The sequence below is a fragment of the Photinus pyralis genome, unplaced genomic scaffold, assembly GCF_008802855.1.
Source record: "Photinus pyralis isolate 1611_PpyrPB1 unplaced genomic scaffold, Ppyr1.3 Ppyr1.4_LG8, whole genome shotgun sequence".
Classification (NCBI taxonomy): Eukaryota; Metazoa; Arthropoda; class Insecta; order Coleoptera; family Lampyridae; genus Photinus; species Photinus pyralis.
Window position 1 is genome coordinate 6,750,328 of NW_022170819.1, and position 20,600 is coordinate 6,770,927.

A 20,600-nucleotide genomic window follows, 5' to 3' on the forward strand; every position below is an offset into this window, starting at 1 on the left:
ACCACGAGAGGAAAATTTATAACGAGCGCCTCTTCGTTAATTAAATTTAATTATTCCAATAACTCGAGCGATCGCGCACATTCTAATTACCGGTACAAAAAAGACTAAGCGCCGATTTCCATTTCTGCGGCCGCTCAATAAATTTGGTTTCAATCCCTATACTAATCGTACAACAGTTATTAACGTGTTTTGTGAAATGGAATTCTATGCAAGTAACACAAAGACAGAAACATAAAGGAAACTGTATTAGAAAAGGACGGATTAGTGAAATAATTTCAAGCACGTTCGTCCACAATCACAGCACGAGCGAAGAAAGAGAGAAGCTAATAAGTAATAAAGTAACGTTGGCGTTTTGCCAGAAAGAGACGAACAAGCGGCTCTTCTAACTGAATTCTAATATGAGTAAGTGCGAGCGAGAGGAGCAGGAATGAGAAGGATGAACAGCAGCTGCACGCGCTGACACAGGTGGCCAAAGTGTGGGAACGAGCTGGCTTCTGCGATTCCCACGATCCGAAGCTTGGGCTTGCGACCAACACACACCTTGGTCCGATATAAAAGCGGGGCCCCCTTCCACTTTCAGTCATTCAGAGCTTTGCTTCTCTACAGTAAACATATCCGAAAGTGAGTGTGCGGTGTATTTACGAGTGATTTTGATTTTTCCAAAAAAATGTCTTACGAAATGTTACCGGTTGAAGAACCACAGCCCATCTCCAGGACCTACCAGTACAGGAAAGTGATGAAACCGATGCTGGAAAGGAAGAGGAGGGCGAGAATTAATCGTTGCCTGGACGAGCTTAAGGAGTTGATGGTTTCGGCTTTGCAAAGTGAAGGTGAAAACGTTTCAAAGTTGGAAAAGGCCGATATTTTGGAATTGACCGTGCGTCATCTACACAAGTTGCGTCGGCAGCAGCGGCTCGCCACAAATCCGGTTATCGACGCTGACCGTTTTCGTGCAGGATTCACGCATTGTGCGAACGAAGTGTCCAGATGCCTAGCGTCGATTCCAGGCGTCGACGTACAATTGGGCACGAAACTGATGACCCATCTGGGACACCGACTGAACGAAATGGACAAAGTTTCGCCGCTGGTGATACAAGTCAGCAGTCCCTACACACCTCCCGGTTCACCTGTACCTGAAGGCGGTATCCCTCAGACATACGTAATGCCTTTAACACCCGCATCGTCAACGTCGTCCTGCCGCCAGTCGCTGTCCCCAAACCAGCCCATGGACTGCTCGACGACGGGCCTATTAAAAGTGGCGCACAAAGCCGAAGTCTGGAGGCCGTGGTAAAAATTGCAATAATCCTCTTAATCAATAAGTCTTCCACAATTTAATTATATCATGGTTAATACTTGGTGAAAATTTGTACATAGTTTCAAGTCTCACTGCGTCTTTCATTTGTTTTAATTTACTAAAACGTTAATTACGATAGGTCATTAATTTAATTGCTCAATTGCTTTAAGTGGTAGGTAGAGTTTATAACATAAGACAAAGAGGTTGATCTCTCAATGTAAAATAGGAGAATGAAGCTTTAATGTGTAAATTCGTAAGAATCGGGTAAAAACAAATTATTAATGTATAATAAGTACCCACGTGATATGTTCAAAGTTTGTACCTGTGATGTCATAATTTGAAATACAATTGTGTAATTAATCAAAATTATTGCCTTATGATGTTCAAATTTGTAAATTTGTATTCGAGCAATACTGTGATACACATATTTGTATTTTTATAATCGAGTTTCAAAATAAATATGACTTGTTATTTAAAACTTATATCTTGTTTCTTTTTTTTTGGAAAAGATGAGCCTGAAAAAGGTAAGTGAAAACCTAGAAAAACTTTCAGTACCAAAGAAAGATTGTTGCTAACTTTAGACCGAGCCTCAAACAAAACAATTGAGGGAAAGCGAAAGTTGAAACTGTTTCCCTCGCTTTTCTCAGCAGGGCATTTTCATCGTACAGTGTCGTCCTCTAACTACCGTTTTGGAAGCCGGAAGAAGCGAAATTGAAAACCAGAATAGGTGTCGCCAGTTGCAAAGAAGCTGTTGACGAGTCAGCAGTTTTCAGAGGTGAATAAACAAGATTTTGGTTTGGTTCTCTACTGTTTCTATCGTTTTCTTTTATTTCGCTATTTACGCACGATTCCGCTTAATGGGAGGCGCTTTTGATACAGAACACAACGTTTGCACCCCCTTTTGAGCCAAGTTGCAGTCATATTGATTACAGATTTATACAGGGTGAATTTACGCAGATGAAAACTACAGATAGAGAAATAGGAGCAATTTGTTTTTTAATAGGTCTCGTTCAAAAACATTTTCTGTTTCCATTTGCCTTTCCAGCTGTGATATTACGGGTTGCAGAAACAAGCTGTACAGGGAAAATAATAAGTTATATAGGTAGGTACTATTTTCCTTTAAATTTTCAACGTTAAAAAGGGAGCTGTAACTGAAATCGCTTGCCTAAAGACTAAAATGTTAAAGAATTCTACATCATAAGAGGAGCAATCTGTACCAGTCTTTGGCATATTTTGAGTAATAAACCGAAGTAGTAAATTACTATGCATTTTTAGAGGCAAACGTATTCAAAATTTGACACATTTTCATCGATATTTTCATCAAAATTGTATAATTTCGACCTTTTCTAAAAAGAGCCTAATATTGTCACTGCTTTTCTGACCTACACTATTTCTTTTATCGCCACAAATTTTACCAATAAATAACATAATTTTCCTAAAATCTTGTATTCTATCCTGCGACATTCGACACATTCGAAACATTAGGAAGATCAAAGCTCAGATGAGAACTTGTCTGACAGCGTTGCTACCGCCATAAATAACCGACCTTTCACAGTGGTTACAGAAGACAACGGCGATCTACATCTTTTGAGACCTTCTATAATGTTTATTAGGCTCCTTAAAATTTTTCCTGGCCTGGTGCAGAAGGCGTCCCTGAACGATATAATTTAATCCAAGAAGTTAAGAAGGAGACACCTCCAAAGGGTACAGACGTTGAAGGGGTCGGTCCAGGCTAATCAGCTCCGCCTAATACCATCATGTCCAATAGCAGGAGCTTCTCGATTATTAAAATTCTGAGCCATTGTAATAAATGCTAAGTCTTCTTTACGAAAACACTCTCACACCGCGACCGACTAAGGAGCTTATTGCTGTGAAGGAGGTAGTTCGTACTGAACCAGTAGTTTCAAAAGTTCCAGGAACAAGAGTAATTAAAATGCGCCGAGGAAGAATCCTGGAGAAGCGGCGACGTTATGGAAAATGGACTCATCTCATGCCCCTCCAGAAACCAGAACGTAAAATAATTCTACTAGCCCAGGCATCTACTCGCACCGGAATGTTAATCGAAAGTGTTTTTCGTGAAACCATATTTTAAAGAAACGAACGTTTTTAGCATACAAGGCGTATACAAAAGAGACTTTTTGCTCCTTTTACATGCGGCATCGGGGTGTGACACGATCTCATCTTTATTCATAAAAACATAGAAGACAGTTTGGAAATTGTTAAACGAGCAGGATTCAGCTTCAAGCTGTGTATGGGGGAGGAATATTCTCATCTTTGAACGAGTTCTTCCTCCAACGTCCGACGTAGAGTCTCTCCATTCTCAGCGCGTGTATATATCTTCTGGTACAACTTTGGCTTGAAAGCAGCTTGGGAACGGTAGACATTTCATAGGCAACTCACCCTGACACAAAGCATATTACCTCCAGCACCTGACATGCTATTACATTTAATTACATGTAATTGCAAAAGCCAGTGTGAGAGCAACTGCGATTACGCATAACCCCCGTCTTTTTCTGAACAGTTTACGACCACGACCAGCTAAATGGGTGCCATAAATGGCGCGCAATAACGGTCGTAGTGTTTTCGTGTCACTTAGGTCCTTTCTATCACTGTACCGAGTGCAGCAAGCGGAGGAAGTGAGGGTTGAATATTTTTAAAACATTAGACATTTAGGCACGGGAATTAAAAAAAAGGTGCGACCGGTAGTTCTGATTTTTTGTGGGATTGCTTATTATAATTCAAGTTTTCGACCTCGAGCGGCGAACGCAACATAGTCAAATATACTAAAAAACCGAGGAATTTTCGTTTTCTTTTCAGATCTTGATTTTGACGAATTTAATTTTAAATTTAAGATTGGGCTACTAGTTCAAAAGTTACAGCCCTTTGAATTTTCTTATAGAATGTGGCCTGTAGAATCCATAATTTCAAACAGTTCCAAGATTGGGCTACTAGTTCAAAAGTTACAGCCCTTTGAATTTTCTTTCGAAATTGGTTTCTAGTCCATAACATTTGATTGAGAAGTCCGATCGAAAAAGTACGAATTGTTTTGGATTCTACGCACCAAAATTAATAAGAAAAAGTGTTTTCCCGAGAAATTTTGGTGTAGTCGATTTTTGGTAAAAAGGAAGGTTATACACTGCCTTTTTTTGAGGCCCGAAAAAAAAATTGTCTCAGATCGACCGGGAAAAAACATTTTCTTATAGAATGTGGCCTGTAAAATCCATAATTTCAAACAGTTCCAAGATTGGGCTACTAGTTCAAAAGTTACAGCCCTTTGAATTTTCTTTCGAAAATGGTTTCTAGTCTATAACTTTTGATTGAGAAGTCTGATCGAAAAAGTACGAATTGTTTTGGATTCTACGCACCAAAATTAATAAGAAAAAGTGTTTTCCAGAGAAATTTTGGTGCAGTCGATTTTTGGTAAAAAAGGAAGGTTATACACTGCCTTTTTTTGAGCCCCGAAAAAAAAATTGTCTCAGATCGACCCGGAAAAAAAAATTTTCTTATAGAATGTGGCCTGTAGAATCCATAATTTCAAACAGTTCCAAGATTGGGCTACTAGTTCAAAAGTTACAGTCCTTTGAATTTTCTTTCGAAATTGGTTTCTAGTCCATAACTTTTGATTGAGAAGTCTGATCGAAAAAGTACGAATTGTTTTGGATTCTACGCACCAAAATTAATAAGAAAAGTGTTTTCCCGAGAAATTTTGGTGCAGTCGATTTTTGGTAAAAAAGGAAGGTTATACACTGCCTTTTTTTGAGCCCCGAAAAAAAAATTGTCTCAGATCGACACGGAAAAAAATTTTCTTATAGAATGTGGCCTGTAGAATCCATAATTTCAAACAGTTCCAAGATTGGGCTACTAGTTCAAAAGTTACAGCCCTTTGATTTTTCTTTCGAAATTGGTTTCTAGTCTATAACTTTTGATTGAGAAGTCTGATCGAAAAAGTACGAATTGTTTTGGATTCTACGCACCAAAATTAATAAGAAAAAGTGTTTTCCGGAGAAATTTTGGTGCAGTCGATTTTTGGTAAAAAAGGAAGGTTATACACTGCCTTTTTTTGAGCCCCGAAAAAAAATTGTCTCAGATCGACCCGGAAAAAAAAATTCTTATAGAACGTGGCCTGTAGAATCCATAATTTCAAACAGTTCCAAGATTGGGCTACTAGTTCAAAAGTTACAGCCCTTTGAATTTTCTTTCGAATTGGTTTCTAGTCTATAACTTTTGATTGAGAAGTCTGATCGAAAAAGTACGAATTGTTTTGGATTCTACGCAACAAAATTAATAAGAAAAAGTGTTTTCCCGAGAAATTTTGGTGCAGTCGATTTTTGGTAAAAAAGGAAGGTTATACACTGCCTTTTTTTGAGCTCCGAAAAAAAATTGTCTTAGATCGACCCGGAAAAAAATTTTCTTATAGAATGTGGCCTGTAGAATCCATAATTTCAAACAGTTCCAAGATTGGGCTACTAGTTTAAAAGTTGCAGCCCTTTGAATTTTCTTTAAAAAAAATTAGTGTTTCTATTAGTCCTGTCTTAGCCTACATCATTAATTTGAGTTTTGAAACTGGTGAGTTCCCTGACTGTTTAAAAAAAGGTGTAGTAGTTCCTCTGTTTAAGAAAGGGAATGTGACCAACCTTAACGACTATAGACCAATATCCTTGCTTTCCCTTTTCTCTAAAATAATAGAAAAAATTATAAAAATTAGAGTAGTGAAGTTTTTAAACATAAATAATTTCTTAAGTAAAAAGGTGGTCAAAAAGTAGGTAATTCTCTAGTCTACTCATCTAGTCTACAATCTTTGAATAGAGTAGCCTTACCAAGACTCTCGTGTGAGGCTTTTAAGCGGTTTTATGTATACAATTGTGTAAAATTCTACAATAAACTTCCAAATTCTATCACTAGTTTAAATAGAGTGACAATTTTTTTAAAAGGATTAAAAACGTGGCTGTTTACTTTTAGCCAGGAATTTTGAAAATTATTTTCAATAAGGTTTGCGAGTATATGTAAAGACTTTAGTAGCGAATAAGGGATGATAAGTATATATTTAAAACAAATTGGAATATTTAAACAATTCGTACCAAAAGAACCCTAAAATCATTTCAATTGTTTCAAAAGTTTTTTAAAGTTGTATAAGAGTTCGTTTATTATAAATTACGGTATTTAAACAATTTAAGGGTAGTCGGAAAATAATTACTTAGATTTTGTTTGGTCCTTAATCTACACATCTCAAACCAATAAAATTAATTACAAAAATTGTACCACTGGAAGTAATTTTTAAACTTCATTCTTTTACTTGGGTGAAAGCTATGAGATAATGCAATAACAATTTAGAGGTGATCGGGAAATAATTATTTAAGTACTTGTTTGATTCTAAATTTTCACATATCTACTTCCAAATAAAAGTGCTGTATAAATTTGGTCCAAAACATCGACCAAAAAACTTTCCCAGAAATACCACTTTTCAGGTTGCAGCTGTCCCGCCGTTGTTTAGTCGCCTCCTACGACACGCAGTGCTCTCTGCGGTAGGAGTCTTTTTTCCCGCTCCTACACGGGTAGAACTCTCTGGTTGCAAGAATAAAGATCCCTAGCTTCCAGAGTACTTAAAATTAAACAAGGAAAGAAAGATAAAACCTGAACTACACGTTATGCTATTACTGACATTAACCAAAATCGTCCTGAAACATTCCATTTTCACGCCTAGTTTCTGTCAGGAAATTTTAGTTTCCATGACAAAGGCAGAGCAGACTACGTTTTGTGCCGCTTTTCCGGCTTTACTTGTCATAAATCAAAAGTTACAGGTATATAAAAATTGAAATTTTATATTAAAATACGATTTCGGGTAAAATTCAATACAAAACTCGTCCGTAAAATGACATTACCTGACTCGGGAATTAAAGTACCCGGCCCCATGGGGCCTCGTACTTCAATATTTCCTCGCCAGCAATTTTCCTGGCTTTTATGCAAATAACTATTGCTGAGAACGTGATGAATGCTTTGTTTTTTTCACAAAGTGTTTGTTACGTACATGCAGAGAAAAATTAGAGCAATGCACTCCTCCTCCTGCTTTTAGCAATGGTTAGCAATGTATTACATTTTTCTCGGCTGGCGACTATCTTTTTTTCGCCCTAAGAAGGCTCTTGCATCGAGGAGAATCTCCCAAAAAGATTATTTTAGCCTTTATTTGATTATAATATAGATATTTGACTGCAAACCCTTTTTACTATTTCCTAGGATGGGATTTTTTAATTACTTTCGTGTTAAATCGAAAATTCGTTTCCGGCTCTGGTCTCCATTCAAACTAATATCGTTAATCAGCGGCAAATTGTGTACTAATTGGATTTATGCGTGTTTGCCGTGTACAAATTGCGACGAACTAGAAAATTGATAGGGATTATTCAGGACGGAACGCGAATTTTACTATTTTTAGGTCATAAATCAATACTAAAGGCCTCAACCTACTTCATCAAAATTGAATGGAGATCTATGATGTTTTAACTTTAAGTAATCGAGTGAATTGTTCGATCATGAGGGCAGTATAACTTCGATTTCTGCATGTTGCCCCTAATCTTGGGCGCCACCTCCTGTTCGTGTCTGTTGCTATGACAAATTGCAAGGAATGACGTTGGTAGGCATCCAGAAATTAGTTTTTCAGCAGACTTCGAATAGAATTTATTACATGTAGAGAATTGGGTGTATACAATCACAGATGTAATATGATACAATGTAAGTAGATTTTGTTTTTTGTACGTGAAATGTGTGTTGCCTGTACATCTACCAGTTGTTCAGATTCGGAGTTGCCACAGAATTTACATAAAAAGCGTTCATGGTCTTAGCAATGACTTCATTCAATGTTAGCGTATGCGATGCGGTCGTAATATTTTACGCTAATCGGCATCATAGATTATTTATTGTTTATTAATAATGGCACCTATTGTCTAATTTCCGCTTGGAGTGATTACAACTCTCCACTGCGCTTTATACAGTTCTCTTTGCTCCACGGTAGTTACCTGGAGACCATAGATCTGTGATATTTAAGTGATGACACGTGGTAGCTTTACAAACTCAGGTAGACACCAGTTGAACTCCTACACAAATGTTTAGATAATATGCAAACGCGCCTCTTAGTTCAGTTCAAGAATTTTGGTGCCATTAGTGAGTGCGAGAAAAATAAATTTGTTTAATGCTCCCAACAAGCGTACTCAGGTAATACTTTACATTACTAATTAAAATAGTTCAAGGTTGTAATGTACGTTTACCGAACATCCGCCCGCGGTTGCTTTTAGATTAATGGAGCAACCACAAAATTGCAATTTCTATCCAGCATGGGGATTTGGATGCGTTTCTGTCCTCCGTCTCCGTTTTTTGTCATTTGTATTTGCGTTATATTCTAAATATGCGAGATATGTTATCGTAGTTAAACATAACATTTATGTTTATCAGTTGATTAAATGGAATGAAATGGGAAAAAATTCTTACATTGGCAGTAGGTTAGTAGATGATTCTAGTATTTCACTGTTACCATATAAGGGCTCTTCACTTCAAGTGTGTTTAGTGTATAGAGGTGAGTGGTCGATGACCAGCGCAGGGATTTCAGAAACAGGACATTACTGTTGGCCCCTTTTGTCGAAAACGAATTTTTATAAGTGGGTTACGTTCGTGTTGCTTACGTGGGAGACGTAGAATGTAGTAGTCGTAATTCGTAAGACACATTTTGAAAAAGTAGTGCCCTTTTTTTGTGAAAATAGGGTTCCTAACTTCACCCAGCATGTGATTGACAAGAGTTTAATTTTACACCGCAAAAATAAAAGTTGGAAGGTGGTGGTTTCAACAGGATGGTGCACTCGCGCATAACGGCATAATCGTGCCAGAATACCTATCGGACAATTTCCCGGAAAATGGAAAATATGTGCGATAGGTAGTCTCGCACTATTAGGGCGATGTGCGCTGGTGCACCATTCTGTTTTAACCAACAGCTTCCAACTTTTGTGTGTGCCGTACATCGTTGTATTCGTAATAAAAAATGCTACTCATTACAGCATGTACTTTTTTTTACGGACCATATAAAAAATAAAGTTGTTGACGATTTCTTCGAAACTTAACGCTGCCTTGTAGAGCTCAAAAACCGGAAAAATCTCTTTAGTTGGCTTTATTTCCTTTGACCATCGTCGTATCTTCTATGGTTTCAGAGATCCCCGTGATAGACATCCTTATCTTGGACAGGGTGTATATAGTACATATTTGCACCCATAAAAGAGGGTGCTGCGTTTGATAATTAAATTTAGCGAAATTCAGTAGGCCATTTTGGAAAAGTAGTGGCGTTACATTGAAAATGGAACGTACCCTCGTCTAGTAATTTTAACGCGACGTACAGTTCATATTTGCACTCTTAAAAGAGGGTGCTTGCGTTTTATACTCGGCTTTATAAGTAAATTTAGCGAAATTCAGTAGACCACTTTGGAAAAGTATTGATTTCCCCATTGAAAATGGAACGTACCCCCGTCCAGTATTTTTAACACGACGTACAGTTTATATTTGCACTAATAAAATAAGGTGGCTGCCTTTGATTCTTAAATTTAGCGAAATTCAGTAAACCACTTTGGAAAAATAGTGATTTCCTCATTGAAAATGAAACGTACCTACTCCCGTCTAGTATTTTTTACGCGACGTTAGTTCATATTTGCACTAATAAAAGAAGGTGGCTGCCTTTGATTCTTAAATTTAGCGAAATTCAGTAAACCACTTTGGAAAAATAGTGATTTCCTCATTGAAAATGAAACGTACCTACTCCCGTCTAGTATTTTTTACGCGACGTTAGTTCATATTTGCACTAATAAAAGAAGGTGGCTGTCTTTGATTCTTAAATTTAGCGAAATTCAGTAAACCACTTTGAAAAAATATATTTCCTCATTGAAAATGAAACGTACTCCTGTACAGTATTCTTAACGCGACGTACAGTTCATATTTTTGCACTAACAAAAGAAGGTGGTTGCGTTTTTAATTAAATTTTGCTAAATTCAGTAAATCACTTTGGAAAAGTAGAGATTTCCTCATTGAAAATGAAACGTACCTACTCCCGTCTAGTATTTTTTACGCGACGTTAGTTCATATTTGCACTAATAAAAGAAGGTGACTGTCTTTGATACTTAAATTTAGCGAAGTTCAGTAAACCACTTTGAAAAAGTATATATTTCCTCATTGAAAATGAAACGTACTCCTGTACAGTATTCTTAACGCGACGTACAGTTCATATTTTTGCACTAACAAAAGAAGGTGGTTGCGTTTTTAATTAAATTTTGCTAAATTCAGTAAATCACTTTGGAAAAGTAGAGATTTCCTCATTGAAAATGAAACGTACCTACTCCCGTCTAGTATCTTTAACGCGACGTAAGTTTATATTTGCACTAATAAAAGAAGCTGGCTGCCTTTGATACTTAAATTTTGCTAAATTCAGTAAACCACTATTTGGAAAAGTAGAGATTTCCTAATTCAAAATGAAAGGTACTCCCGTTGTGGGTCGCCCACTCTTCGTTGTTGTACTGTCGAAGTGCCTCCTTAAGGGCTGCCTGTTTGGCATTGACTTTCCGTTTAACGTTTTCTTCGATGCCTGCAGACAACTGTATCGAACATATCCCCATCTTGTATTTTTATCGCGGCGTAGAGTTTATTTGCACCAATAAAAGAGAGTAACAACAACATTGATAATTAAATTTAGCTAGTTATGTTCTTTGGAGGGGTGTAATTTCTGCAGCGTGTTAAAAATTTTTGTTTCTTTCATGGATTGTATTTAAATAAATATGAAATTAAAAAAAAATCGACCCCTTTACCCTCGCCGTTTTCGATTTGCATAATTTTACAACAAATCGATTCTATTTAGTGTAGTCATATCCTTTGGAGAAGTGTAACTTCTCTGGCGAGTCAAATAGTTTCATTTCTTTTAGGAATTCTATTTAAAAGGATTACTAGCTACCCGATGAAATGCGTATGATAATACACACCTTCGCCGATTTTATTTTGCATAATTTTTTAAGAAAATTCAATCCTGTTTAGTAGTACATAAATATCGTACATTTTTTCAGAATATTTTCTACCCCTGCTTAGAGGGGTTTATTCATCCCTCGATTTATCCTAACATTTCCCAATAAACAGTATTGGCTATTTGAACTTCTACGAACCTATCACATTAAGTGAACTTTGTTTATAATTGGTGTCAAAATAGAATTGCAAGTAATTTTAGACTGCGTTAATAACCAGAAAGCATTTTGCCTTATTTCGCATACTAAACGTACTATTTTAAGCTCTTCAGACATTTATATATTTAAGAATCAATTACGAGAATTGTACGTATGCAATTGGTTAATACTTGGCATTTGTCGCATAAGACGCTTCTAAATTTAGTGGTCCTTAAATGAGCACTTACTTCGTCTAAAATTTTGATTCACGATTGAAGTTGATTGATGACCTAGCCCTTCTCTCTTTTACTCTACGTGATGTCGTTTATTACAAGTAATTAGATAATTATATGGTGAACGATTAAGCGCTCGTTTAAATGAGGTCCTTCGTACAGATCTGTCAATATTTGGTCCAGGAAAAAGACTAATTATACACCGAATTAGGACGGTAGTTAGTTGGCCCGGATTACTGAAACCCAACAGTGCGTTTCTTTACTGTGCTAAAGTAATCATGGTAGTGCTATGTGTGAGGTTTCACCGATTTACGAGTATTTGGTAAGGTAATTGAAGTACATCGTTTAGAAAATAAGTGTTCGAATGTAGGTGATAACTTTGCAGCATGTCTGTAATGTAAGTCGTTTGACAATGTAAGTGATGTTTTCATGCTTCGCCTGTAGCTAAAGAAACAAATGGACCCTTATTAATACATACACTTTATATTTTCCTAACTTTGCTTTGCTTTGAGTTAATTATGCTAAATCCGTTAATCGAAAATTAGTGAGACATTCCGTGGTAGCAATGGGCACTGAAGCTTTTAACAAAAAAAATATTCTGTACAAAGTCAGTTTAAAATTAAATTTAGCCCGACAATGTTTCTGACAAGCAATACAAGTGGTATTTCGGATTGGGCACATGTAAAAACGCTTAGACATGCATATATATATATATGATTTTGTTAAATCGAAATGGAATCTTACCGATGTTATCTCTTCTCTACTAGTTGATAATAAAGACACCTGCTCTTTTAAAGTTGGTGTAAGGGAATCGCACTTGAAAAGTTTGCTGGATGCGAGCAAGTGGCCCAAGGGGGTAGCTGTGCGTGAATTTGTTTTCATTGCTAGAAGAAGTATCAATTCTACTGCCGTAAATTTTTCAAGGGCGGTGGGGCCGGTGTCAGAAGGATAACTAATGACTCTGCATTTATGGAGATTTATTATCAAAATGTTAGAGGCCTAAAGACTAAGGTGAAATCGGTTTATTGTAATTCACTATCCATCGATTTCGACGTTATTGCTTTAACGGAAACGTGGTTAACTCCTGAAATTGCTTCCGGTGAACTATTCGATGCAAATATATTTACTGTATACCGCAAAGATAGGTCGCCCGTAACGAGTGTCAAAGTTCGTGGTGGTGGTGTGCTTGTCGCAATCAAATCAACATTCAAATCGCTTCCTCTGAATGTACATCAAGTTTCCATCGTTGAAGAAATTTGGGCAATAATCGATTTAAGTCCTCAGGGGACCATTCTTGTTTGCTGTACCTATATCCCGCCCAACTCTGATGTATGATCTATGAATCCCACATAACGTCTGTGGAATCAGCTCTTGATAAATTCCCGGAAGCCAGAGTTATACTGTTAGGAGATTATAACCTGACTAACACCACTTGGGATAGCGACGAGGAAGATGGACACCTTACTACTTTTTGTAATCGCAACCGCATTTCAGAGCTTATATGTGACGCATTCAACCTGTTCGGCTTCCATCAATTCAACTCAATCAACAACCGGGTGAATGACAATATCCTTGATCTAGTCTTTTCTAACTGTGATACTTCCGTTTCTAACTGTGATATTAATTTAGTTAACTGTGATTCCTACCACCCAGCACTTAGTGTAGCGCTTCACACCCACCAAGGTTTCTTCAAGTGTGATGACTCGAATCAACAACCAGTCTACAAATTCAATTTCTCGAAGGCTCCTTATGATCAAATCAATGACTACATTCGTTCCGTGGACTGGCATTCACTATTTTTCAATGGAGATTTGGAATCAAATGTTGAAAACTTTTACACAGTCATCTACGACATTTTAAATGTATGTGTTCCAAAAATTAAATGTTTTAAATCAACGTACCCGCCATGGTTTAGTAGTAAACTACATAAGCTGATTAGGGATAAGAAGCTCGCCCACAAAACATATAAAGCATCTAAGAGCAACATCGATTATCAAGTTTTTACAGAGTTGCGAACTCAGTGTAAATCCTTGACCACACAGTGCTATGACACCTTTATTAAAACCTGTGAAGAAAATGTTACTTTAAATCCGAAGTCGTTCTGGAAATTTTATCATAATATGAACAAAACTTCTATTATCCCCCCTTTGATGATAAAAGATGATGAGTCCACATCTGACCGTCGTGAAATTGCCAATCATTTTGCCAAACACTTTTCTACAGCTTTCGTGGAGGGCCGCATTCACGAAAATTCGTTCTCCACGACCAGTGAAATCGCGCTCGCGCAGTTCAAAATAACGGCTGAGGAGGTTTTTGGCGGTCTATCAGCTATTGATGAATTTGGAAGCACAGGACCGGATGAAATTCCACCAAAATTTCTCAAGAACTGTGCTCAATCAATATTCCGACCATTGTTCCTTTTATTTTCATCTTCGTTGGAGAAAAGTGTTTTTCCGAGTGCCTGGAAGAATTTGAAAATTACACCGATTTTCAAGAATGGAATCAAGCCCGATTACAATAACTACAGACCAATATCCATCCAGTCGGCTATACCGAAACTTTTCGAATCCATAGTTGTCCGGCAGTTCACCCAGGCCTTCTCGCAAGTGTTATCGGTTAATCAACATGGTTTTACAAAAGGAAGATCCGTGGAAACAAACCTGTTTCTATACTTGAACCGGATTTTTGGTTCTCTTGATCAAGGTATTGAAGTGCACTCGATCTACACAGATTTTTCCAAAGCATTTGACCGGGTTAACCACAAATTGCTGATATTCAAGCTAAAAAAGTACGGTCTAGGTAACCAAGCAGTGAAATGGTTGGAAAGCTACTTAGCTGGTCGTAAAGCACGAGTCCAAATCGATGACACTTTGTCGGATCCCATTGACATCAAATCTGGAGTTCCGCAAGGGACACATTTCGGCCCGCCTTTGTTCCTGGCATACGTCAACGACATATCTTCGATATTCTCCTCAAATCATGCCCTTTTTGCTGACGATCTTAAGCTCGACTACAGACCTATCGAGAACACCCTGGATGTGCTGATCCTTCAACAAGATTTGGTACAACTTGAAATATGGGTATTAGATAATGATTTGCAACTGAACTTAACCAAATGTTGTTCAATTTGTTTTTCGAAGAAATCATCGCCTTCTGTTCCGCTCTACCATCTTTGTGGTCAAGAACTTCAACATATGGGCATCATCAAGGACCTGGGGGTAGTACTTGACACAAAATTGAATTTCCAGCATCACTACGATCATGTTATTTCGAAGGCTAGCAAAATGGTTGGGCTCATTCGTCGCCAATTCAAGGATTTCTTCAACATAACCGCACTGAGGACTTTATACTTCTCCCTGGTTAGGTCGCATCTGGACTATTGCTGCACGATCTGGTCACCATACTACTTAACTCACGTCAACCGGCTGGAAAAGATACAGAACAATTTTCTTCGCCTTATAAAGTACAAATTCCTTCTTCATGGAATCATATTGGATCGCACTGAAAATGTCCGATTTTACTTGGGAATACTGACTCTTAAACAGAGGAGAAATTTACTTACCGCATGTTTTGGTTTCAAACTACTAAATGGTCACCTAAACTGCCCGGATATTTTATCCACTATTAATTTAAACGTACCGCAACGATTTGTTCGTTCGGCTCGACTTCTACATGCACGACAATGCCGAACGCTATACTTCCAAAACAGCCCTTTAAACCGCATGGTTGACCTGATCAACATCTGAAAATCGATTTCTTCGGACTGCCACTAGCCGCCTTCAAACGTACTGGGAATTCACTGTTGATCCAATAAACAAGTTTTTCGCTATCTCTCCTACACGTCGATCTTGTCCTTCGTTTTATTGATTTATGTTGCGTATTTTATTGTGTATCACTATAATTTTAATTTGTATGCAAAATGCCTTGTAGCGTTAATAAAATTATTATTATTATTATTATTTGGATCGTAGTCTACTCACCAGATTACTCATTTTTATAATCGTCTACTTTTGACTTTAACAACCCACAAAACAACTGCTTAGCCGATTTTGACTAAAGATAAATGATAGCTAGTTGTAGCTACAAGATTGGGCAAGAATTGAATGTGCTGAATTTGTGGTAATATTTTGATTTTCGAATAAAATCTGTAGTCTTGCAAACGAATTCGGATGTTTGAAGATACAGTATTCTTAGTGTTATGAGCAAAAGGAAAGAATCTGTGACGAACAAAAACTACACTGCTATTATGGTATAACTAGAAACACATGTAATAGCTATACACCATCTTTAACGTGTATTAAATCGAGCAAAAATAACATTAATTATATCTTAAAAAATTTAAGTTGGAATATTGCTCACAATTAAAAGTAACCACCCCCACATTTCAATGAAATTATGTGAACTTTGTATTGTGGAAAATTTAGGGCTGCTCCCGCAAATTTTTTTGTTGAAAACGCTTAATTAAGGTGCCCTCTTAGCCGTTTTTATCAATTTCATGATCGTACCTGGGGGGTTAATAACGTCACGTAAGCGTAACCCCTCAATCTTTTGAATGGGAGCTTCTTTCGGGTCGCCCAACTCCCTGAGACACCTTCGACGATTCCGCTACTGATTATTGGACCGCTCCCTTCGGTAGAATGGGATTCGACCCACACGGTGCTCTCGATATCCTGTGATAGTTGTGGCTCTTCCCCAAATGCAGCTATTGCGATGACCCCAAGATTAGTTCATGTTAGTTCCCGACGGTTTTTTCGTCCCAAGGGTTTTTTTCGCACCAATATCATATCTAATTTTTAAATTGAAAAAACATGTTGCTAAGTAATATTCTAACAAGAAACATGAGTGCTGGTGGCAATAAAAATCCGAGTCGAAAATGAGACGAGACCTGCAGTTTTTCCATCTAGAAACGATTTGTAATTCAAAATTTCGCGTTTGTGATTGGTAGAAAGTAAGACGAGGTAAATAGTCGCCCAAGATATAACAACGACACAAACAACAGCAATGTCGAAAAGGGACTCGCCTTTTTAACAAGCAGATTAGTCAAATGAAAGTAGATGAACACGAATTTGATGCAATCTCTCCTGCTCAACGTGCCGCGTGGTACCAATCCATGCATATTGATGAAATCATCAAAGAAAACCCCCACTTATTTTCCAAACCAAACCAAAAAATTTCAAAATAATAAGGGTGCTACTATGACCAACTTTTCTGTTCGTCTATTCCAATGTCAGAAGTAGTTATCCACTTCCGCTTTTCCTTGGGCATTGAGCTTTTGTTTAATTTTTTGTACACTAAAATTGACTATTATTATGCATTAAAAAAGTTGTACCTATATATCGTTACATAAAAACTGTGGATTGGGTTTTATCAGTTCCAGCTGTTTAGCAATCATGTGCTAACTTTGTAAATTATGCGCGATGCGTCGTACAATACAAATTTAGGTACACATTACGGCTGTACCAAGGTAACTTGTATACAGAAATTAAATTATGACCTCTACTTCATTGTTTTATAATGACTTACCTACAACATTTTAACATGTTAACTGTAAATTGCTTTTGTCAAATACTATACCTATGTTCTTTTCATAGCACACATTACATTATTAAAAATGTAAGGGGAGACTTCGCTGGAATTCTGCCCCACATGTCATTTTGTAATCATTAATCCAATCCTATAAAATACTTATTTCTAAATAAGCTATGGCAGATTGTTTAATTAAAGGAGAATAAAAAAAAATTGTTTTATAATAGTTTTCAGCTGACTCCGAGGCCATGCCATTGCCATACCTAAACTGTTTCAGCCAAGGAAAGTCAGCGCCGACTCTAAGATATGAAATTTGGGGACTTGCATATTTAGCCAGACGATTAGTAAAGCAATCGATAATAAAAACCACAATTTAAACTTCCAAGTTTTGCAATTTACATTCAAAGTGAATTTCAGGAAGCAGGTAATTTTAAAATTACGTACACGTCTATGAGGCATATTATCCCACTTGTGGCGCTAATGAGATAAGACGGTTTTCGTAATACACTGTGAGAAGCAATTTTGTGTTCAAAAACTACATTGCCATTACATTTATTCATAGACTAAGAATAGGCATACTTTGTAAGAGAATAAGTAGTTAATCGTCCTTACAACTATCGTATTTTGAATCAAACCTCAAACAAATTAGGTACCTTCTGAACGAAACAGGCAGGGAGCTAAAACCAAGAAAAATCAATTCATTATGTCAGAAGATTTTTTGGATATCTAGAATTTTCAGCGAGCATTTCAGAAAGAGACTGTCAATAATTAATTTTTGTTATAAGTAAACGTTTAACGAAAAATTATAGAACAGGAACAAATATTATATAAGAAAGGGGTTTTAAAACAGTAAATTTCATCAAAAGAATCACAAGAAAAAGGTTCCTAAAATGCATTCGGCATTGCCTTTTTTCAAATATTTTGGTAGGTATATTTAACCACCCTGTCCAGCGCAGCCCAGTTTCCCTTTCTCCCCCGAACCAATTCAAGAGTTTATCACAATTGGATGAGTCTACTTTGTAATTTGTAATATTAATAATAAAATACCTCAGGGAATCTTCCAGTTTCTCACAAATTCTTTTATTTTTCAAAGCGTCCCTCAAATTCTCTATGGCCCTTTACCGTTCTTGAAGATTATTTTTTATTTATAGTTTTTTAAGAGTTGTCTAAAAATTCTCCACAAAGTGATTAACGAATCTATAATGAGTCCTTGAAGAATCACTGATAATACCATAGAAGCTGGGATGCCAATTTATTCATAATAAAACCTTGTGCCAACAAACGTCTTACATTTTTTAGCGGAAAAAGTCTATTTACTAAATTTTTGAAGCTCGAGATTTCACTGAATATACCAATTCTCGCATCCTATCTAAACAGAGCAAAATTTAAAGAAGAAAGGCATATATTGTATTTAATTATACTATGTATACAGGGTGCAATATGTAAGTATGTCAAAGAAAAATTACATTGTAGTAATGAGCCAAAAAGAAAAAGTTACAAATTACTTTGAAGCATCTCCTATGAACCTACGAATACATGTAAATTTATGTAAAGTGGGAATTTAAATACCTGCGGGTTTTAGAAACCCATGGTAACGAGGTGGTTCTTAGGATAAAAATTTGAAAAAATTCCAAGCAATCCAAAAAACAGAATTAGTCGACGCGCAGGTTGGATGTAAAAAAACCATTTTACCTGAATACACGTTTTTAAAACGGCTGCCGATCGAGTTTTGTACATTTGTCGTTGTCCGGTGAAAAAGTAATTTCCAATTCAGGGTCGAAGAACTCCTGATGATTTATTGTTTCAATATTTTTTTTTCAAAATATTTTGAAAGAAGGCTTGAGAAACCCCCCAGATTAAAGAATCTCGTCAGAAATTTCTTGAAGGATCTCCTAAATAATTTTGAAGGGCGTCCTTTAGAATGTTTTCAAGGGTTTCCTGGAGAATCGTTTCAAGAATCCATTGTGGAATATTCAGAGAAATTTCTTGAAGAATCTTTTAAATACTATCTTGAAGATATCGTGCATAATTTCTTCATTTCCATTTGGCGGCCCCCATTTCCTTATTGAAAATGTGCACGAAATTGAAAATGTACCATATTAATCAAAAATGAAAGGCGTGGAAACTTGACCTTTGGAATTTAATTGAAACCTCTAACTTAACTGACGCTCAAAAAACGAAAGAGCATGATTAGGCTATGCGCGCTAGTATCGAGTAGACGTGTTTAAAACCGCTCTTGCAAGTGATAAATTATTCGCTGTTAGACTAAGAATTATGCTCCTTGGCTAAATCCAAATTTACGCGAAATGATCAAAATTAGAAACACTCTTTTAAGCAAATTCAAACTATCACGTAATCCTCTGGACTGGAATGCCTATAAGACAATGCGTAATCGAATTACAGTTATGGTTAAAACTGAAAAAAAGGAATTCTTTTGAATGGGGATGATATTAATTCCCATTTTATAAATTCGATCCCTCGCAGCGATATCAATGATAGCATACTTAATTTTTATGTTTCAAATCTAAAGGATTCCATTACTAGCACCTTTAAATTCAGTTCGGTAGATGAATTCACAGTGTTTTCCATTTTTCTAAAAATCAAATCGAAAGCAGTAGGACATGATGGCGTAGGTATTAGGGCATTACGTTTATGTATTCCGTTTATCATTCCATTTGTTACTCATATAATAAATGAATGCTTAAAATGCTCGGTATTTCCAGCCGCTTGGAAAATCGCGTATGTAAGACCGTTACCAAAAAAAAGGGAACCACAAAGCCTTAACGATTTAAGACCCATTTGCGTTCTTCCTACCCTGTCTAAAGTTTTAGAAAAAGTAATGGAACAACAACTTAGAGATTTTTTCCATTTCCAACAATTGCTTCCTTCTCTTCAGTCTGGTTTTAGGCAGGGTTACAGTTCCAGTTCAGCCCTACTTAGTGTTACTGATGATATTATATGCGCCAGCGATCAGGGGAAGTTAACTTATTTAGTTCTGTTAGACTATTCAAAGGCTTTTGACACCCTAAGTCATGAGTTATTATTGGGCATTTTACATTACGTTGGATTAGAGCCTCAAGCATGCGCACTTGTATCTAGCTTTCTTTCTAATAGATGCCAGGCGGTGGTCTACGATAATAATGTGTCAGAATTCTGTCAGACGTCGACTGGGGTACCACAGGGCTCCATTCTTGGACCATTATTATTCTTAATGTACACATCTCATTTCAACCATTGCCTACTCTCATGCAACTATTATCACTACGCAGATGACACTCAATTGTACTTGTCCTTTGATCCAAGGGAAGCTCTCCAGGCTAATGCCGCTCTCAACTATGACCTTTCAGCAATTTATCAAACTTCGTTGGATCATGGACT

The 20,600-nt window shown here is 36.8% G+C and overlaps 3 protein-coding genes and 1 long non-coding RNA gene across 8 annotated transcripts in view; 3 read left to right on the plus strand and 1 right to left on the minus strand.

Moving 5' to 3' along the window:
• Positions 1 to 563: 563 nt before the first annotated feature.
• Positions 564 to 1,776, plus strand: LOC116179675 (enhancer of split mbeta protein-like). The gene has a single exon (XM_031499489.1). The coding sequence runs from the start codon at positions 668 to 670 to the stop codon at positions 1,289 to 1,291; it is 624 nt and encodes a 207-aa protein (XP_031355349.1). The 5' UTR covers positions 564 to 667; the 3' UTR covers positions 1,292 to 1,776.
• A 6,378-nt stretch (positions 1,777 to 8,154) lies between these two features.
• The window catches only part of LOC116177641 (pickpocket protein 28-like), a 47,253-nt gene continuing 34,807 nt past the window's right edge, over positions 8,155 to 20,600 (plus strand). Inside the window, exon 1 of one of the 5 annotated variants that reach the window (XM_031496661.1) lies at positions 8,155 to 8,497. In XM_031496661.1, coding sequence (XP_031352521.1) covers positions 8,475 to 8,497 — 23 coding nt within the window. In that variant the 5' untranslated portion in view covers positions 8,155 to 8,474. Of the gene's footprint in view, positions 8,498 to 8,774; positions 8,856 to 11,781; positions 12,024 to 20,600 lie in introns of those variants that run through there. The other 4 variants (XM_031496657.1, XM_031496660.1, XM_031496659.1 and 1 more) reach the window with 4 other exon arrangements.
• LOC116177644 lies at positions 12,677 to 13,687 on the minus strand. The gene is made up of 3 exons (XR_004146722.1): positions 13,598 to 13,687; positions 12,831 to 13,542; positions 12,677 to 12,780 (listed from the first exon to the last, which is right to left on the minus strand). It is a non-coding gene; the product is annotated as an uncharacterized LOC116177644 (long non-coding RNA).
• LOC116177640 lies at positions 13,018 to 14,966 on the plus strand. Its single transcript, XM_031496656.1, has 2 exons — positions 13,018 to 14,772; positions 14,837 to 14,966. The coding sequence occupies exons 1-2, from the start codon at positions 13,028 to 13,030 to the stop codon at positions 14,916 to 14,918; spliced, it is 1,827 nt and encodes a 608-aa protein (XP_031352516.1). The 5' UTR covers positions 13,018 to 13,027; the 3' UTR covers positions 14,919 to 14,966.